The sequence below is a fragment of the Drosophila erecta genome, unplaced genomic scaffold (genome assembly GCF_003286155.1).
Source record: "Drosophila erecta strain 14021-0224.00,06,07 unplaced genomic scaffold, DereRS2 tig00000055-arrow-pilon, whole genome shotgun sequence".
NCBI lineage: Eukaryota > Metazoa > Arthropoda > Insecta > Diptera > Drosophilidae > Drosophila > Drosophila erecta.
In genome coordinates, this window is record NW_020825200.1 from 7673682 (window position 1) to 7691912 (window position 18231).

General features: G+C 45.2%; 5 protein-coding genes across 10 annotated transcripts; 1 reads left to right on the plus strand and 4 right to left on the minus strand.

The window, feature by feature from the left end:
• Window positions 1–4: 4 nt before the first annotated feature.
• On the minus strand, window positions 5–6933 carry LOC6542173 (acetylcholinesterase). 5 transcript variants are annotated; one of them, XM_001968955.3, is made up of 8 exons: window positions 6719–6933; window positions 4515–4687; window positions 4323–4455; window positions 3372–3800; window positions 2069–3288; window positions 1702–2013; window positions 939–1634; window positions 5–880 (listed from the first exon to the last, which is right to left on the minus strand). In XM_001968955.3, exons 2-7 carry the CDS (start codon window positions 4679–4681, stop codon window positions 1031–1033), a joined length of 2865 nt encoding a protein of 954 aa, XP_001968991.1. In that variant the 5' UTR covers window positions 4682–4687; window positions 6719–6933; the 3' UTR covers window positions 5–880; window positions 939–1030. The 5 variants fall into 5 exon arrangements, with proteins under 5 accessions (XP_001968991.1, XP_026834052.1, XP_026834050.1 ...); XM_026978251.1 differs by having other exon boundaries at window positions 6837–6932; XM_026978249.1 differs by lacking the exon at window positions 6719–6933 and adding an exon at window positions 6551–6676.
• Window positions 6934–8274: 1341 nt separating this feature from the next.
• Window positions 8275–10207, plus strand: LOC6541397 (leucine carboxyl methyltransferase 1). Of its 2 annotated transcripts, none has more exons than XM_015159878.2 (4): window positions 8275–8700; window positions 8858–9283; window positions 9346–9662; window positions 9748–10207. In XM_015159878.2, exons 1-4 carry the CDS (start codon window positions 8455–8457, stop codon window positions 9782–9784), a joined length of 1026 nt encoding a protein of 341 aa, XP_015015364.1. In that variant the 5' UTR covers window positions 8275–8454; the 3' UTR covers window positions 9785–10207. The 2 variants fall into 2 exon arrangements, with proteins under 2 accessions (XP_015015364.1, XP_001968992.1); XM_001968956.3 differs by having other exon boundaries at window positions 9346–9650; window positions 9748–10192.
• On the minus strand, window positions 10145–12020 carry LOC6541172 (zinc finger protein weckle). The gene is made up of 5 exons (XM_026979106.1): window positions 11970–12020; window positions 11769–11902; window positions 10815–11708; window positions 10408–10754; window positions 10145–10351 (listed from the first exon to the last, which is right to left on the minus strand). Exons 2-5 carry the CDS (start codon window positions 11892–11894, stop codon window positions 10315–10317), a joined length of 1404 nt encoding a protein of 467 aa, XP_026834907.1. The 5' UTR covers window positions 11895–11902; window positions 11970–12020; the 3' UTR covers window positions 10145–10314.
• A 355-nt stretch (window positions 12021–12375) lies between these two features.
• On the minus strand, window positions 12376–16552 carry LOC6542063. Its single transcript, XM_001968958.3, has 5 exons — window positions 16436–16552; window positions 16283–16378; window positions 16008–16228; window positions 15830–15952; window positions 12376–14113 (listed from the first exon to the last, which is right to left on the minus strand). The coding sequence occupies exons 1-5, from the start codon at window positions 16448–16450 to the stop codon at window positions 12502–12504; spliced, it is 2067 nt and encodes a 688-aa protein (XP_001968994.3). The 5' UTR covers window positions 16451–16552; the 3' UTR covers window positions 12376–12501.
• Window positions 16553–16706: 154 nt separating this feature from the next.
• Window positions 16707–18171, minus strand: LOC6541990. The gene is made up of 4 exons (XM_001968959.3): window positions 17762–18171; window positions 17329–17704; window positions 17016–17190; window positions 16707–16963 (listed from the first exon to the last, which is right to left on the minus strand). The coding sequence occupies exons 1-4, from the start codon at window positions 17838–17840 to the stop codon at window positions 16787–16789; spliced, it is 807 nt and encodes a 268-aa protein (XP_001968995.1). The 5' UTR covers window positions 17841–18171; the 3' UTR covers window positions 16707–16786.
• Window positions 18172–18231: the final 60 nt, after the last annotated feature.

Sequence of the window (18231 nt, forward strand, 5' to 3'; positions counted from 1 at the left end):
TGCGTAATGTGAAAATATTTATTAATGGACAAATACATTAAACTTATCTAAAGTACATATAAACATATAATGTGTTAAAAACATTATGCTTTCCACCGTGTAACAAATGAAGATATATACAGAAAAACGATGTACACGATGCTTGTGAAAACATAAAGTTATTGGACGGTTCACACTGATTTTGTATGGTCATTTTGCTTATATGCGACACACAGAACATATAGGAAGTATATAACTAGGAGTACATTTGTATATGTATGAAAGGCACACTTAGTGGGTACATGGATGGGTCCATCGAGGACAATTACCAGAAATTAAGGCACTGTAGGTATTGCTCTTGATGATGTTTGGGAGTGGCTAGGATCTAATGGTAAACATGACATTCTTATGATACGGGACGCGACCATGTTATGATTTTGTGTATTAACTAATAGCAAGTTTTAAATAATGCATTATTTATTTTTAATATTTTATTATAAATGTATACCCTCTTCACAGTTTCATTCGATATTACTGTCACTAAAAGGGAGTTTCTTAAAGGTTAAGCTCAACATTTGTTATAAAAAAGATTTTATTGTATAGCTAAGTCCGCACAGCTTAAGCAGAACATTTCCTAGATTTAAATATTTCTTATTATACATTAAAATACTTTATGTACACGTGAAGGCCGATTGTAAGGCTATGGAATGTCATTGATATGGATTTGTATTCGTTGGGTTAGCAAACTTACGAACAAGTAAACTTAAAGTAACGCATTAGAAATAGCTACAACTCAAAACTGAGATCTCAAAGATCTGTTTAGAAACCTATCATAAATACAAAGTAAAACCTACATTGTTCGGTGATAACAAACTAACTTTAATTGAAATCCCAGGAGGAACTGAAAGGAAAAAGGTTTTGTATGGGTATAGATCCCAGTCATAAAAACTACGACCTACCTGGTGCTATTCCTCCTGGATTGTTTATTGGCTCTGCAATTGGACGATTCGGCGGACTCCCTAAGCGCGTCCAGCGCTTAGAGAGCGGTTACTTATACGGATGTCTGAGGCACTCCCTCCACCAGCTGGGTCCTCCGCGGCTGAGCCGCTGGCTGGGAACTCAAGGTGGCTGTTGTGGTGTGCATGTTGCTGCGGGCAGAGGGCACCGGCGTGGTGCTCCGACTGCTGCCCGAGACACTGGCGGCGGTGGGCACTCTTTTAGCCGGCTCCGCCTGCAGCTGCGTCACTGGTGTGCTGGAAAGTGGCTGCAGTAAGCGCTTCTCTTCCACAGGAGCCGCCACCTTGGCCGTGGAGCCATTTTGCTGGGCACGTGGCGTGGCTGCCCTTTCCGTCTGCTTCACCAAATGACCATTAGTTTCCTTGAGCGAGATCCCGGACTTGAGGGACGCCTGGCTGCTGGATTTTTGGGTCATGGCCAGCGAGCTGGGTGAGCGCAGCGAGGTGGTGTCCGTGTGCGCCTTGCTGGCCAACGTTTTGGAGGATGGGGAGTCCCGGTACTCGTAGATATTATCCCTGGAGCGCAGGGCATGGTGGTTGGTCACCATGTGGGCATTGTCGACGCCACGCGCATCCGCTTCCGGTTCCAAGCCCTCGCCATTGATAAAGACATCCTCGTCGTAGAAGCGATCCGATTGCCTTTGGATGGGTATCAGTTTGATTATACTATGATTAGATTACAGTGTTGTGTTCAATCGAAACATACCGCTTGGCATTGCGCCACATGATGCAGCAGATGACCACCAGCACTATGAGGAAGAAACAGGTCACGGACATGCTCCAGAAGGCGATCTGCAGTGGCTCCTTGGGCTCCCACCAGTACTCCGTGGTGGGTGGATAGGTGGGCACCAGCACGCCGATAACTGTGGGCAAGTACTGCGTCCAGAAGGCGCACTCCGTCTGCCGATAATTGAGCAGGATGGAGGAGTTGTACGTGGTGTTGATGTTCAGGTACCGGATCTCTCCCTGGTACGCTCTCTGGAAATGCATGCCCAGCACCTGTTGCGGCGTCGGATTGCTGGAATTGGAGCACATTTAGGTATAGTATTGTAACAATCTGTGAGTTAGCTTACCCGTATCTGGCAAAATTCGAGTAGGTCTGCATGAAGAAGTGGCTCATATTGCGATCGTTATCCGTCCACATGTTGCGCTGCAGGTGCTCCTTTTTGGGAAAGAATTCGGTGTCCATGAAGGGAGCTCCGGTGAGGAAGTAACGCTCGGTGTCGTGTGGATACTTTCGCCACTGTGGCAGATTCAGTGCCTCCACGGTGGTATTCAGTACGTACATATAGACCGGTATCTTCTGCTCCAGCATCAGCTTGACCATCTGATCCACCGGTGCCCGGTAGTAGAGATCACTCAGCATGTTTATATACTGGTCCCGGATTATGGTGTTATTATTGGGATCCGGCCAGAAGGTGTACATGTACTTGATGGCCTCGTACACTCCGTTCGGATTAAGGGTATAGTTGTAGCGGAAAACGTGTTCCCTTATTTTCTGATCAAAGAAGCGTCCATCTAGCTCATAGTACGGACTCAAGGACTCGTTCTGGGCCACAAAGAAGGCGGCTTCCTGTGTGGTCACCCCCGTCATGTACTGAATATTCCGGTTGAATTTTCCAGCCCGTATGAGGGTTTCCGGCGTTTGGGTGAGGAAACGCCAATCCTTTTCGCGCCATCCCTCGTACCAATCGTCGCCGGGCAACGTAAAGTTGTGATCCAGAACTGGACCCCACGGAAAGCTACCCACCTGGGGAGAGAACTCAGCGTTTCCCAGCTCGTAGAAGCTGCGTCCAGTGCGCAGGCAGTTGACCAACTTCCATGAGGATTCGATGGAGCAGCCCAGCAGCTGTCCCAGCACACGACTCGTGTTCTGAGCGCGATACTTGTCCTGGATTAGGGCCCAATCCGCTAGAGCCGAACCGGACTGTGCGATCACGCGCCGCACAATGTTCCGCGTCTGTGGTGCCACCATCAGGAGGCCGGCGGAGGCGCCTCCCGCTCCCGGACCAAATAGGGTGATGGAATTGCGATCACCGTTGAAAAACTCTATATTGTCATGGACCCAACGCAGCGCCATCGCTTGATCGAGGATGCCATAGTTGCCGGGCGAGTTCTCGTCGCCAGTGGACAGGAATCCCAGAGCACCGAGGCGGTAGTTCAGGGTCACCACCACCACGTCGTAGAACGAGGCCAGAATGTGACCCTGGAATAGGTTGGATGCCCCGCGGATGAACTCGCCACCATGGATATACACCATTACAGGGTACTTTTGGGCCACACCAGCACCAGTCTAAGTTAGAAAAATCATATGCATTTTTTAGTTACTTCCTATGATCCTCGACAGCTCTTCTGTGTGACTTAGCCTAAACCTACCTTCGGCGAATACACGTTCAAGTAGAGGCAGTCCTCGTCCATGTCCATCACTCCCTTTGTGGCGCCCGTATACCGCACAGGCTGTGGACAGGCGGGTCCAAAGTCGACGGCCTGGAGGAGCTGCCAGCCTCGATGGACGCGGGGTGGCTTGAACCTGCCCTCGAAGGTGGGCGGCAGGGCGTAGGGAATGCCCAGGAACACCGAGCACTCGCCCATCACACGGTCCACGGTCGAGTGATAGGGGCGATAGAAGGACTTGGGGTCTGGGTTGTCGTACATGTACACCTTGAAGCCCTGCACCTGGCCGTAGTTGGTGGTCACGAACACATCCCGTTCGAGGGTCAACGAATCCCGGCGCTGCTTGCCCTGCAAATCCTCTCGCCATCCGGCCAACACGCCCGGAAACTGGGTCCGTGCGTTCGGATCGTTCTGTGATGAGAATTAGGGGAAATGTGAGACCATCATTAGCCCATTTCAGATGGTGGAACAAATAGAGACTCTGAGCCGATCAGTGCATGGGCGACATGTGTAATTGATTAAGCTGCGATGGCATGAAAACTTAATTAAGATTATTGCTTTGATATTGGAACGATCTGTTGATCGGACAAACTCCCTGTCTCAATGACTCGGCATTGTTCGCTTATGGATCTTTCGGCACGGTTCTTTGGTATGGGGGTCAGTTTTTTGTGTCACGAAAGTTAATTGATAAAGCGCGAGTTAGGATCCCACATCAAATATTTCGATAATTTCACAATGCTGCATTGGGTATTATATGTCGAAGTATTCTTGTTAGTTCATCTAAGTTATTATAATAATAACATAATAACATAATATATTTGCATATTTGGATCATCATAAAATGGACATTCTATTTCTCAGTGGATTCATGGGTTGGGTAAAGTTAAACATTTCCTCCTAGTTAATACTTAAACTATTTGTTTCTGCGCTTACCGGATCAAATCGAAAGCGATCTTCATTCGGCATTCCCTGCGGATATTGTCCAGGTGGATTTCGGCCTGGATAGTTGGCTCCATAGCCATTTGGCTGATAATGACCATATCGGCGATCGTTGAACGTGTATGTTCTGTGAGAAGCAAACGTAAGTTCCCAAACCTGATAAGTCGAACGGAAGCCGTGACTCACCTGTAGTCCGGATCCCCTGGATTTGGCCAATGGTAGTCAACGCCCGGACGGGAATAAAATCTGGGATCTCTTGTCTGTCCCTTTGTCTGCATAAAACAAGTGCTGACCAGCACAAGAAGGGCTAGAAGCCATTTTAATTTATCGCGGTATTTCAATTTGTGCATCATGGTGACCTAGAAAAAGTGACACAAATGATTAAGGCGAAATATTTAAAAGGGGAAAATGACTGATTGCTCACTTTAGAACTTGGTTCTTTTAAGTACTTTTGGATCTGTTTCTTGCTTTTATATAAATAATATAAGTATTTTATTACGCAAAGTAATGCTTTTCCATGTGGTCAACAATGGTTTCAAATCATGTTGAGGGACAACAAAAAAGCATTAAACTATAAACAAACAGAATGAAAACAAATCTCGGCTCTGAGTTCCAGTAAGAGTGACCAAACTGGTTTTCCATTACGTTGTTGGCTCAATTTTCTTGGCTATACCAATCCATTCCGGCATTAGAAGAGGCCGAGAGACCGACAAACCCGTTTGATTGTCGACTCGAAAAAAGCGCTAAAACTAAGTTACAGCATCAAATGCGACTTCAGTGTGGAGTCGAGTGAAGAGACCCCATGCACTGAGTGTTACGTGCCTGGTCTGGGCTTTTTGGAACGGCGTCAATGGGTTAATTGCACCGATAATAGGGAAAGGTCATCGGTGTAAAGCGGTGTGAGCCAATGGCTGGCAAGTAAATTGTTTAGGAAAAAGTTGGTCAATTGGTTGTCTGAATTCGCTGAACCATAACATAAGTCTTCAAATTACTAAAAAAACGATCTTAAGCAAAGGAAGTGAGCTGCTATCGAGCACTCAAATAAAACCAAGAAGTGAAGTCATAAAAACTGATAAATAATATAAAATGCATGATTAATATATTTGTGTCAGGTGTTTCCGGCCAGTCCAACCCCTAATACGTGTGCAAATGCCGCAAAGAAAAAGTGGGAAATTATAAACACCTGGCTACTCCAAAATCGCCTGTGTTTGAATTTTGCTCTTGGCATTTGTGATTGGCAATGCAGTCTGTATCGTTACCCTGGTTGCAATGTGCATTTATAGGTACAGGTCGGGCCAACGAAGTATGGAGATGACTATTCGAACGCCCATAGAACATTCGTGATGCTATTGCACTGGCTGCGAGTGTGTGTTCAATGTGGCACAAGGACTCGTACACGTACGTGCATGTACGTACATGTACGGGTGCATTAACCTGCCTGCGGACGCCTCAAGTTACCCGGTTATTCGATGATACGACGGCTCAACCCTCGAAGGGTTCCTAAAAGAAAAGTTACGGAAGTGCAAACGCCTGCAGAAAAGTATTTGTGCAGTTTATGGCGAAACTGGATGGGAACTTTCAGATCGGATTTCGTGTCGAAATTTTAATAGCGCTTGTTGCGGTCGCCCGTGGATGAATCATTTGTAGAAGTTTTGCCTTTTTCGCAATCACCAAAGCAAACAATAAACGCAACGATAACGCTGAAAGTGAAGCGCAGGTGCGCCTGTGTGCGTGCCTATCTCTGTGGCCATGTGTGTATCTGTGTGTTGGCCCACTACACAGGTGTTGTTGCTGCCAATGCACCGAAAAGAATTCACCACGTTCTACGGCTATTTTCATAGTTTATAGTTTATATTGCCTAAAGTTATTCTTTATCTCTTTTAATTTGTTTACTTTGCTTGCTTTTGTAAAATTGAATATAAATTTGAATAGATATCCAGAGTTGCTTAATATTTTGATATATTATGTTTTCGCTTTTGTTTTGTTATGACCACTGTATTCTCTCTGTGTGGCTTCATCTCACTGTTTTTACAGTTATGCTCCAGTTGATGACGTTGCCGTGGCAACTTGTTGCGGCTTCTATCCGTCATTTCACTATCTAATCGCGATTTTCCAGCCATTACCACTCGCATTTTAGTTTCAACTTTTGTGTGTGCTTCTCACTCACAATAACTTTCTTGGCCAACGCCCCGAAAAGGTAACAAACAAAAAATAACACCAACCATAACCAAAACCAAGACTGAAAACAAGACGGGGAAAAAACGTAACGCAGCTGAAATGACCGTTTTTGAGTCGTAGACTGAAACTCAGGTAAGCCAGGTAAGCGCAATGTGCCGTCCAAAAAACCGCTTCTCACGCACACCAGCCAGCGAAACTCAGTTAACACTCACACTCAGTTGCCGGCTGTTACCAACGATTCACACACAGATACTCAGGTGTACGAGTGCCCACCGACCGATGCTTTCGTTGTATTGAGCGCGCGCAGCTTTAAACGAACTCTCCTCTCACCTGAGCGCAGTTTTGGCGGCAGAACGCAACCAACCAACCGACCAGCTCTTTCGAACGCTGCCGACGAACTGACGGCCAAGTGAACCCGAACCCGAACGCAACACGAATCTTCAATAGTAGCGCAATCGGAAGAGAGCCGGCTGCGTCCGCTGAGCAGGAGCGGAACTCGACTTGGCGTGGGTGCTTCGAGTGGAGCCGGGAGCGGAGTGAGGGCAGCAGATCGAGAGGCGCCTGGTTGGAGGGGCTCGCAAAATAATACAAGGATCGGGGAAATCACATTGGAGTTGCAGTCGCTAATAAAAAATAATCAGGTACAACATTAGGAAAGCATCTACAAAGATGATAATAGGAGTATCTCAATAATATCTATGGGGAGAAAAAACCGTAATTGACTTAATACATAAATAACAATCCCAACCTATTAAATACTTACACTTTTAGAGCCCAGTTTAGTGAAGTTTTGGGTGCGAAATTAGCTATTAAAATATATTAAGCAAAATATTATGACAATGATCTGGGTAAAGGCCAACTAAATCAATCAATAAGGTATTTTTAGGGGAGTTGCTTATATAATTTCAAAAATAAAGTTATGCAACAAGCAATAAATATTAATATTCTGAATTTATTATACAAATTGAAGTCTTGTCATTCAAAGAAAGACGTTCTATATACGATAGTAATGAGTTATCTTTGCATGACAAAACGGAATACAATTTTGCATAATTTCTAATTGAATTCTATTATATACGACGCGGCCCAGACGATGGATGGATGGATGGGTCGTGATTCATGCTTCGAGCTCCGCCAATTGGCGATCGGTTCACATTTTGACCCCGTCTTATTGAGCGGGCTGCTGGGCGTAGCTGCTAATTTTAATTATAACCCGAGCGGCAGAGCTTCCGATGTCAAAGATGCGGGAAGCAATTAAAGCACTTGAGCATTGAGACGCTTTGTTTACAATGTTGACCCCTGCCTTATTAATGAAGTGCTTAAGTCAATTAGGCTAAAGAAAAACTGCATTTGTACTGCTGAGGAGCAAAAATGACAGTTAACCCGAAAGCGAGTTACAAGAATACTTGTCAAATTGGGATTGATATTTATTTAAAACGGATGTGGACTTTAAAAGAAAAATATATAAGCACAACATCATGAAACATAAACTTTCTTATTCCCAAAAATTATACGACGCTTGTAGAGAAGTTTTATATAGTGTTTTTATGCCATTGTTGATCAGGAATCATTAAACTAGAAGATTTTCATAATGAAAAATGCTGCATATTCTAAAGTGTGACATGATTTGCGTATTTGGATACAATTTATATTTAACTATACTACAGTTATAAATTCATATTTGCAACTTCTGTTCTTATATCCATTCATTTCAAATGTGCGCGCCAACCCATCACTAATCGAACTAATGCTCCGCTATTTATCGGGCAGGCTCCAAGAGCTGTTCAACACTGCACACTGTTATCGCCTATCGACTCCTGCAGCTGTTTTCAAGCGAGAAAAAAACTCGGAACAGGAAAACAAAGATTCTGGAACTCGTGGTTGCCGCAGGAGCTGATTGTAAATAAGGACCCAACTGGAAACCACCGAGCACATCAGCCGCAGAGCCATGGAGCCGCCAGCGTCGGCCGGAATCGCCGGCTCGACGCACAAGTTCCATCCGTGCGATGAGGCTGTGATAGCCACCAACGACGATGCCAGCGATTGCAAGCGATGTGCGGTGCGGTTGGGCTACTGGAAGGACGACTATATCGGGTACTTCGTGCGCAATCAGGAGCGCAAGGCGCCGGAGATCAATCGCGGCTACTTTGCCCGCGTCAAGGGCGTGGAGATGTGCGTCGAGAAGTTTCTAAAGGTCAGTTCATCTGGCGCGGCTCCCAACTGTCTGGCACGTGCCAAGGTCATCCTGTTGCATTGCTGCATCAAGGCCGTGCCCAACATGCCCGCCACACCGCGCATGTCCATGCCAGTCTGACCTTGCCCTAACCGTCTCCCACCTCTTGTCCATACAGAAAACCTCGGGCAACTGCCAGATCATTAATCTGGGCTGCGGCTTCGACACACTCTACTTCCGGCTGAGGGACACCGCCCACCAGGTGAAGAACTTCATTGAGCTGGACTTCCCCACGGTCACCGCCCGCAAGTGCTATACAATCAAGCGCAACAAGGCCCTGCTGGCCAGGATTCACGACGAGGATGGTGAGGTGCGGCTCAGTCCCACAGATCTACACGGGCCCAGCTACCACCTGATGGGCGTTGACCTGCGTAACCTCGACGAGGTGGACAGCAAGCTGCAGCAGGCAGAAGTTGATTACTCCCTGCCCACCATATTCCTTGCCGAGTGCGTTCTGGTCTATATCGAGGCGCAAAACTGCCGGAACCTGCTCAAATGGATTGCGCAAAAGTTCCAAGCAGCCGTCTTCGTCAACTACGAGCAGGTTAGCATGCGCCACCATTTGTTTCTCATCCACGTATTGCATAAATTCGTTGACCGCCGTAGGTCAACATGAACGACCGCTTCGGCGATGTGATGCTCAACAATCTGCGCGGACGCGGCTGCAGCCTGGCCGGCGTGGAATCCTGCTTGTCGCTGGATACGCAGAGGAACCGCTTTAAGGACAGCGGCTGGACTGGCGCCCGTGCCTGGGACATGGTGCAGGTGTACGAGAGCATCTCGGCGGCTGAAAGGCAGCGTATCGAGCGGCTGGAAATGCTGGACGAGGGTGAACTGTTGCTTCAGCTCTTCCAGCACTACTGCCTGGTGGTCGCCTGGCTGGGCGTGGCCTTCCAGGACATAGATATCACGTGCGTGCCAGTGTAAACATTCGTGCCTAAGCGACAGCGCTCTCTTACGATTCCTGGTAATCAAAGTAACTTTCTTCTTTCTTATATTCCTACGCAGCGTCGAAGAGTTAATGTCCTCCCTGAACATTGACTAGGAGCGGTGAGGGAGGAAGGGTTAAAGAGCCAACCTACTTGGATGCACTGTTTATTGACTCTTTGCTCTGTTTGGAAGGCCATGCCAAAAGATTTTGCTTCTCAACGTGTTAAACTAAACAGCAAATAATTATAGAAAAACCATCGAAATCAAAACATGTTTACATATTTATCTTACACAGACCCACTCACAAATGATCTAATTTGTATTACTTTAGTTGTTCCTTATATATTTTTTCTCTTGTTACATTTTAATTATTTAATCGCTTAATATTTACTATTTTATCACCGAGTTATGGCACAAAATATTGAGAGGTGATCAATACGCCATCCATTCATTCCCCAATTTAAGTGTGCGTTTAAAGTGTAAATGTATTTTGAAACTAATTAAAAACCAAACTTAATTGCAAAAAGGGCAGTAGTGTATATATAAATGCTCCTGGGTTACAGCTTACTGCGCACTGCAAATCAAAGAAGTATACCGGTTCTTAAAGTGTACATTTTTGTTAATCAGCTGAATCTGATTCACGATCTAATCATCCTTCTTCACCTTGGCCATCTCGCGAGTTCTGCAAAGTGAATAAAAACAATAAGATTATGATGACTATGAAGGACTGCAGCTTACATCGCCCGTAGTTCCTCCAACGTTGGCACTGGAATACGTGAAGATTCGGTTTCATCCTCCTTGGACGCCTGTTCGGGGTGTTTTTTCCACTTGTGGGAGCGGCAGTTCGTGTTGCTGGCGAACGCCTTTCCGCAGTACTTGCACACATAAGGTCTGAGGCCCGTGTGTCCCAGGAGGTGGATCTTCAAGGCCGTGGAGTTCTTGCAGCCGCTGCCACAAACCTCGCACTTGAAGCGTCGCTCCTCTGTGTGCACGTACTTGTGCTTGTTAAGAATCGCCCGAGTCTGCAGTTTTTTCCCACAGATGTTGCACTCAAACCTGGGCTCACCATGTGTCTGGCTGTGCACCTAGAAGTGATAAGAGAATTCCATGATTAGTTGGACACAAGATTATTCGTTTACACCTACTCTCAGCCTGGCCTTGTTCTTAAAGCCAGCATTGCACACGGGGCATATACAGGGCTTCTCATCCGTGTGAACCAGCTGGTGCTCCACCAGCGATGTGAAGGTCTTTAAACCCTTCCCACAGTGGTCGCAAACGAACCTCTTCGGACCGCCGTGCATGTCGTGCTTGTGCCTGCGCAGAGCCATGAAGGACATAAAGGTCTCGTTGCAGGCTTTGCATGTGAAATCGACAAAAGGCGAGCTTTGGGAGCCATCCTCATGGGGCGACAGGCTCAACTCGGATGCCTTGTTATATGGTTTGCTTTTGGCAATGTCGTCTGGTTCGTGGGAAGTTAAATTGTCGCTGTCGTCCAGGCTTCTCTGTTTGCCTGTACCCTTGGGTCTGCCTCTTCTTCGTTTCAAAGGCGGCGGCGACAAGGCCTCATCTTCGTCTAGGATGGGCTCCTCATCATCCGACTCCGCTGGACTGTACAACTCGGAATTTCGCTTAGCAGCATTCTGTTGCCTGCGACCGCGTTTTGTTTGAGCTTCGGGTTTTGATGCGGTAGGTTCGAATTTACACTGTTTGAGATTAGCTCGTCTCCGCACGGTCTGGGCTTCAAAATCTGGAGACGGAGATGTGGAATGTTCTGATATCGTTAGCTCCTCCACCAAGGAAGACTTGTCCTCCGGATCGTCCATGTCCAGGAACTCAAGGTTCCGCTTGCAGGCCGGCGGCAGGCCATATTCCAGACGCAGTGCGTCCAAGTCCTGGCTATCCTGCGGATCCGAGTGTCGCAGGAGCTCAAAAATGGCTTGCACTTTGGTAACGCTCTCCGAGAAGGTCACCAGCTGGCCAATCACCGAGTAGCACTCCTCGCACAACATGCTGCCCAGTTCCGGTTCCTCGAGGGTCATCTGCGTGTGTGGGAAAGTAATGTATCAGATATCTGGAGGCTAGGAACACGAATAACGTACCTCTACATCAAAGCATTTGCTGATGATCTTTACCAGATCGTCGTCCCGCTCGCTTACTTTGTATACAACGTCGTCGCGGGCGCACAGGCGACACCAGTATATCCAATCGCTTGTGGGTACTCCCATGGCTAATCCTGAAGAGAAATCCAACAGTTTAGTACAGTATGCCCTCGGATCTTGACTAAATTCTGCTTTACGAACGCCGATTAAAATCAGCTGATTGCAGCGGAAATCGATTAGTGGTATACGCCATCCGATGACTTTCGCGATATCGATAAATCCAAAGCAACAAGTTTCTGCCGCTATTTTCAAAATGTTTATTATTATCATAAATTTATAGATAACTTTGGATATACAAAATTTTGTTTTTGTCTATTACTCGTACAAGATATAACAATTTTTCATAATTTTATCAATAAATAATAAGTTACATTTTCCAAAAGGGAAAATCTGAAAAACGAAAGCAATGTCTGGTTTGTTTTGTCATAGATTGCAGTATTTAAAGGGTTTCCACTTATGATATCATATATATATGTACATAAAGATTATTATTTTTAAAAATCAAGCGAATGAGTTTCTAGATATTGTTTTTATTACTCGGGTTGTGTATAACTAATATAATAATTTAATTTGAACTTAGAACTGCATAAAACTGGATATACAAATCGAATTATAACACATTTCAATACTATTTACAAGATGGAATGATAAACTACATCGCAACGTCTTCCATCTAGTTCGTCTCGTTTTCCGCCCAATTCTCGATGGTGTAATAGGCCTTGAGGGCCAATTCGTCGTCCAGCGTTAGCTCGCCCAGGACCAAGGGGCCCAATTGTTTGTCGACCATAACGTTCTGCCAAAATCCTCTGCAACTGTTGGCCAACGTGATTTTCTTCAGCTCCTCAGCGAACTTGTCGTACTCCAAAAAGGAGTTGAAATCTATACAGCTCTGCCGGTACAGGGTGATGATCTCGCCCAGTTGCTCGATGTTCTGTTTCTTGCGCTCCAGCAGTGTGATGATCACCACGCGGGTATCGGCAGCCAGCGCCTGAAAGCGGGCATCTCGCTCAGTGGCATTAGCGATGGAGCGAACGCTGGCCAGGACTCGTTTGAAATCGGTGCCAGGATCGATTAAGCCCACACCGTCTGAGGGCATCGGGAGTTCCTTCTCCGCTGGTTCCTGCTTGACGGCCACACCATTCTCTGCCTGCTCCTTGGCCAGTAGCTTTTCCTGCCAGGCGCGACTGTAGCGCAAGGGAAATAGCTTCTTTACTGTGGCTGCCGCTCTCTTTGACTTCTCCTCCAGGGGTTCTGGCACTCGCCAGAATACATCCGCGAAGTTCTTGTCCTTGAGTGCTATGTCGTCCTTGTTGTTACTATGGATGACCTTTCGCTCTAGGACGTCCATAATATTCTGCTCAAAGATGCTGGGTAGTGCGTCGAAGGGCAGCAGATCATTCTGCGCCCACGGACGTGGTTGCTGCGTGTCCCGCAGTGTGCACTCCAGATCGGTGCTATCGATCAACTCGTCAATGGCATTAAGCTGGTCCTCGCTGCACTCCGTCTTGGCGGTTCGTAGAGCGGGAAAGTCCCAGAAGTGGTGCTGAGACGTGTAGGAAACTTCCAGCATATACAAAGTAGCGGGATGGGTATCGTCTGCTACGCGGGGCAGCAGCACAACCATTTGCGGTCTATTGAACTTGCTGCTGAATATTTTCCAGCATAGTATGGCCCTATCCAATGAAACGAGCGCGCGCACCAGAGCGTCCAGCTTCACTGCGGCAGATTGGTTATGCTTCTGGTGTACCAGAAGGTACAAGGACTCGCCACAGAAGTACTCATCGGGGACGGCATTTCTTTTGATGAACCCAAAGAAGTGCAGACCAGGCGGGTGTGGATCTTTTGGCTCTAGCACGGCCTCGTCATATGGCACCGGAGTGCCGCCCAGCATGTAACCAGTTATGAGGTTCTCCGGCAGCGGCGTTACCTCGGTGCCCTTGATAAAATGCCGGGTCTCCCGAATCACTATCTCGTCCTTCTCCGCCCAGACCTTCACCAGCTTTACAGGCGTCTGGTTCTTCATGGCGATAATGCCCTGCAGGCTGATGGAGATCTTGCTGCCGATGTTCAGCTTGGCGTTCCACACCCAGGGTCGTCGGTTGGTCACCTTGAAGACGGTATGCAGTGCCTCCTTGAAGCTGCACAGCGTGGCATTGCAGCGGGGAACGAGGCTGAGGGCGTGCTTCTGGTTCTTCAGCTCATCGGGGCCGCATTTGCGCGAAAAGTTGAAGATAGCCTGCGGCTGAGCGGTCTCGGTATTGTCTACGTAGGCTATGTTGTGCGTTCTGAGGGATAAAGAAATCGAATTTTACTACGGTGGTCAGTTTGATCAAAGACACTAGAATAATAAGATGCGTAACGGCCATACATACATATATTATATATTATATGTATATATTTATTTTTAGTCGACACTAATTTTTCATATTTGAGATAACCATAATGAGAAATCGCGATTGCTAGAGTACAAATAATATAGATTTTTGTTTAGGAAACATATTGTATGTATGTATGTATGTAACTATGTATGTATGTATGTATGTAACTATGTATGTATGTATGTATGTAGTGTATGTGTTACTTGCACAAAGTAGTAAAAATTGTCTCAATTAAAGCCTGAAGAATGTTTAACTTACTGTCGGAACACAAAGATATTGCCGCTTTTAATATTTGTTAGGAAACATATTGTCTTGTAGCCCTATAATTCCCAACTAGTTCTAGTGAGGACTGTAAGGCATGTCTTCTAATTTCGAGTCGAAAGTAGTTCAAGTTGTCGGTCGAGCAGTGAGTGTAGTGTATGAACCGATGTATGTATGTAAGTATGTATGTATGTATGTATGTAGGGATGTATGTATGTATGTAGGGATGTATGTATGTATGTATGTATGTATGTAGGGATGTATGTATGTATGTATGTAGGGATGTATGTATGTATGTATGTAGGGATGTATGTATGTATGTATGTAGGGATGTATGTATGTATGTATGTAGGGATGTATGTATGTATGTATGTATGTATGTATGTATGTATGTATGTATGTATGTATGTATGTTATTTGCACAAAGTATTGTCTTAATTAAAGCCTGAAGAATGTTTAACTTACTGTCGGAACACAAAGTTATTGCCGCTTTTAGTATTTGCTTAGGAAACATATTTTCTTGTAGCCCTACTATTCCCAACTAGTTCTAGTGAGGACTGTAAGGCATGTCTTCTAATTTAGAGTCGCAAAATATTTCAAGTAATCTCTCTTACCGGTCGAGCAGTGAGTTTAGTGTATGCGTTCTTAAGTGTGATTACTCGCAAGATCAAATTGGCATCCCTCTTGATCAAATAACCGGGCAAATGTTATTCATACAAGTATTTGAAATGTTATAATATTTATTTTAAAATATTTATTCATAAAAAATATTTAAAATACAATATAAAATTATTGTAAAGAAATTGATTACCCTACACTGAAAGGGATATATATTTTTATGTTTATTCGTATACAAAGTGCTACTAAATTAATCTCGAGCTGTAAGTAATTAAATAATAAACTATTATTTTGTCATAATTATATTAGCAAGTGAAATAGTGAGGTCTTTAAAGTGAATAGTAAATATGGCCTTAAATAAAGCATACAAAATGCCCGAAACGTATTTGAAACGCATTGGCACAATGGCAACGTATGAATCAAACGTATGAATCAAAATCTGTCCTGTTTTTTCATCCTTTTTTGAAATTTTCAGCCTATTTTTTCCGTTTTTTTTTTCTCAATTTTTTCAGAAAAATATTGGCTGCTGGCTCTAGAGCGCTCTCTCTCTCTGGCTCTTGAACAAAAATTCGAGAGAGCCTGGAGCGCTAGTCCGAAAAAATCGTGTACAAAAAAATCGTATGGCGCTACGCATCTTATTATTCTAGTGTCTTTGGTTTGATGGATAACCCGCATGTTATTTGAGTTCAAGAACTATATATAAAATCTAATATAATGTTGTATAAATACAATAAATCTTCTTACCCGACAATTAACTCAATGTTTTCGGTAAGCAATTCGTCCGTGATGTCGTTGAACTTCTCGTAATCCTGTGGGAAGTCGTTGAAATCGAAGAGCAGGAGAATCCTGCGCCTGGCGACTCTAAAGCTGCAGGGAATATTCCATAAAGTGTGATGGTTAACTATACGGCTAAGCCACCTACGAGCTTGCAATTTGCTGAAGATCCAGAGCCGTCTGCAGGCCATTTAGCCATTCTCCTTCCTCGCAGGCCGTCTGATTCACAAAGTCGAAGAAGTCAAGCAAGAGCTGCCAGCTGCAAAGTCGTGGATCACCAAAGGGGATCACATGTGGGTAAGTTTTCTTTTCGTTGGTGTCGCAACCCACCAGGACGAAGGACACGTAGTCCTTCCTATCGCACACGATCTGCAATTGATTCAGTTAGCATTGTACACCGCATTCCCAAGGTATCTCTCCCACCTTGTCCTTAAGAATCTCAGCCACACATTTTGCGGATTTCAGCTTCACTTCTTCGGCGGCACATGTTCGCACATCCAGCACGATTATAAGGCATTCCTGGAGATCGAAGTATGCAGTTACGTTAACGCTGAATGCAATAGTTTGCAATCTTACCTTGTTGGACGCCATCAAGCAACTTTATTTATCAAATGCACTCTAGTTTTTAAATTTCACAACAATAATACCCTCCAGCCGATAACAGAAAACCCCGCCGGCTGAGTGACCAAATGCACTACCGCCTATCGCATATCGATAGTTCCAAAACCGCGTTGCCAACTTACTCATTGCCTGCTGTTACTTTTCAAATTTAGTGCACATTGTGTTCTAATTATAAATAGCCATTATATTTGGTTCGTGTTCAAAAATAATAATAGTGCACATTGTGTTCTAATTATAAATAGCCATTATATTTGGTTCGTGTTCAAAAATACTAATGAAATGGTAAAAAATAGTTCCTTATATTTGCTATATCTTTCCGTAGGTCTGCAGTTTTTCCAAGTACTCCGCATTTTGACTCAGGTGATTGAATATCAGGTTCGTATCCAGGACGTTCGTCGCAGGACCTCCGTATTCCGCGGGCAGACTTTCGTAGCCAACCATTTCGCGGAGCTTGCTAAGATGTCGCCCGTCGTGGGTAAAGATCTTTAAAGCGGTGAGTTTAGAGTTAAGCAATTGACATCTAGTGTAGTATTACCTTTTCCTTGAATTCCTTGTTCATGAAGGGCATAAACAGCGTGGAGGTTACGTGCATCAGGAAACCGCGTTGTATTATATGCACGATACGCTGACTGAAAGGCAGCACTCCGTTCTTTTCGTTCACCACCTTCATAAACGCTGGCGAAAATTGTCGCAGAAAATTTCGGGTTGTCCTGGAAAGTAGCAATCGAGATTACTAATGAAATCACCATCTTCTTTGATAGGAAAATGAAGATTTAAACCTATCAATTGTCTTGGAAAGACTCTATTCACTCGATCATTAAAATCTAAACTAAATATCGTGAACCCACCCTTGGAGATCACAAATGACCGTAATCCCATTCTGCTGGACGCGCGGGAGCAGCAGGAGCGACTCGAAGATCAGGTCGTCCATCTCGACGAGACTCTGCAGATAGTCGGGGTAGTCCTGGAACCCATCCACCGTCTTGAAGACGACCAGCACCCGTCCATTGCGATCCACCTGGGGCATCACGTAGCGGCAGTGGGTGCCGTAGAAGATCTGACGATAGTGCTCAATGGGGTGGCGGGCCACCCAGGTGGGATGGCGCCTCTTGAACTCATAGTAGGCGTGTATGGCCTGGTAGGCTTTGATGGTGTCCCAGCGCGTGTAGTGCAGGAATTTGGTGAGCAGGGTGTCCTCGGTGCCCACTCTCAGATCCTCGCACTCTGAAACAGTTTCACCTGGGTGATCGAATCGAGGCATTCACTTCACGTTTTGCTTACTCTCCACCAGCTGCCTGAGTTGTTCAATTTTGAAAATCTGCTCGGCCGTGTGATCGACTCGGGCGGTGAGGAAAAGCATTTTAGGCTACGAATTTTGAACGTATTATCGTCCCAAAGGTATTTTCTAATTTTGATCGTAGTTACACACTCTCAATCCGTTAACGATCCGCACTCGCAACGCAAACAACGCTCACTGACTAAAATATCCATGAAATGCGATTTGGTAACGATATCTTATTTGCTTTATAACCGGTGCGTGATCAAATTGCTAATGGTTCCAAATCGCTTAGGAATACATTTCTAGTGTGCAGCTTGAACTTGGCTTCTTTGGTGTTTTATGGCTTTTAATATGTCATATTTGTACCTTTTAGTTGATATGAATGTAAGTAATATAGTTTCTTTAACACTTTTTCAAGCCTACACGAACTCTTGGTATTTAATCAATTACGAATCCAAAGACACTTGGACCA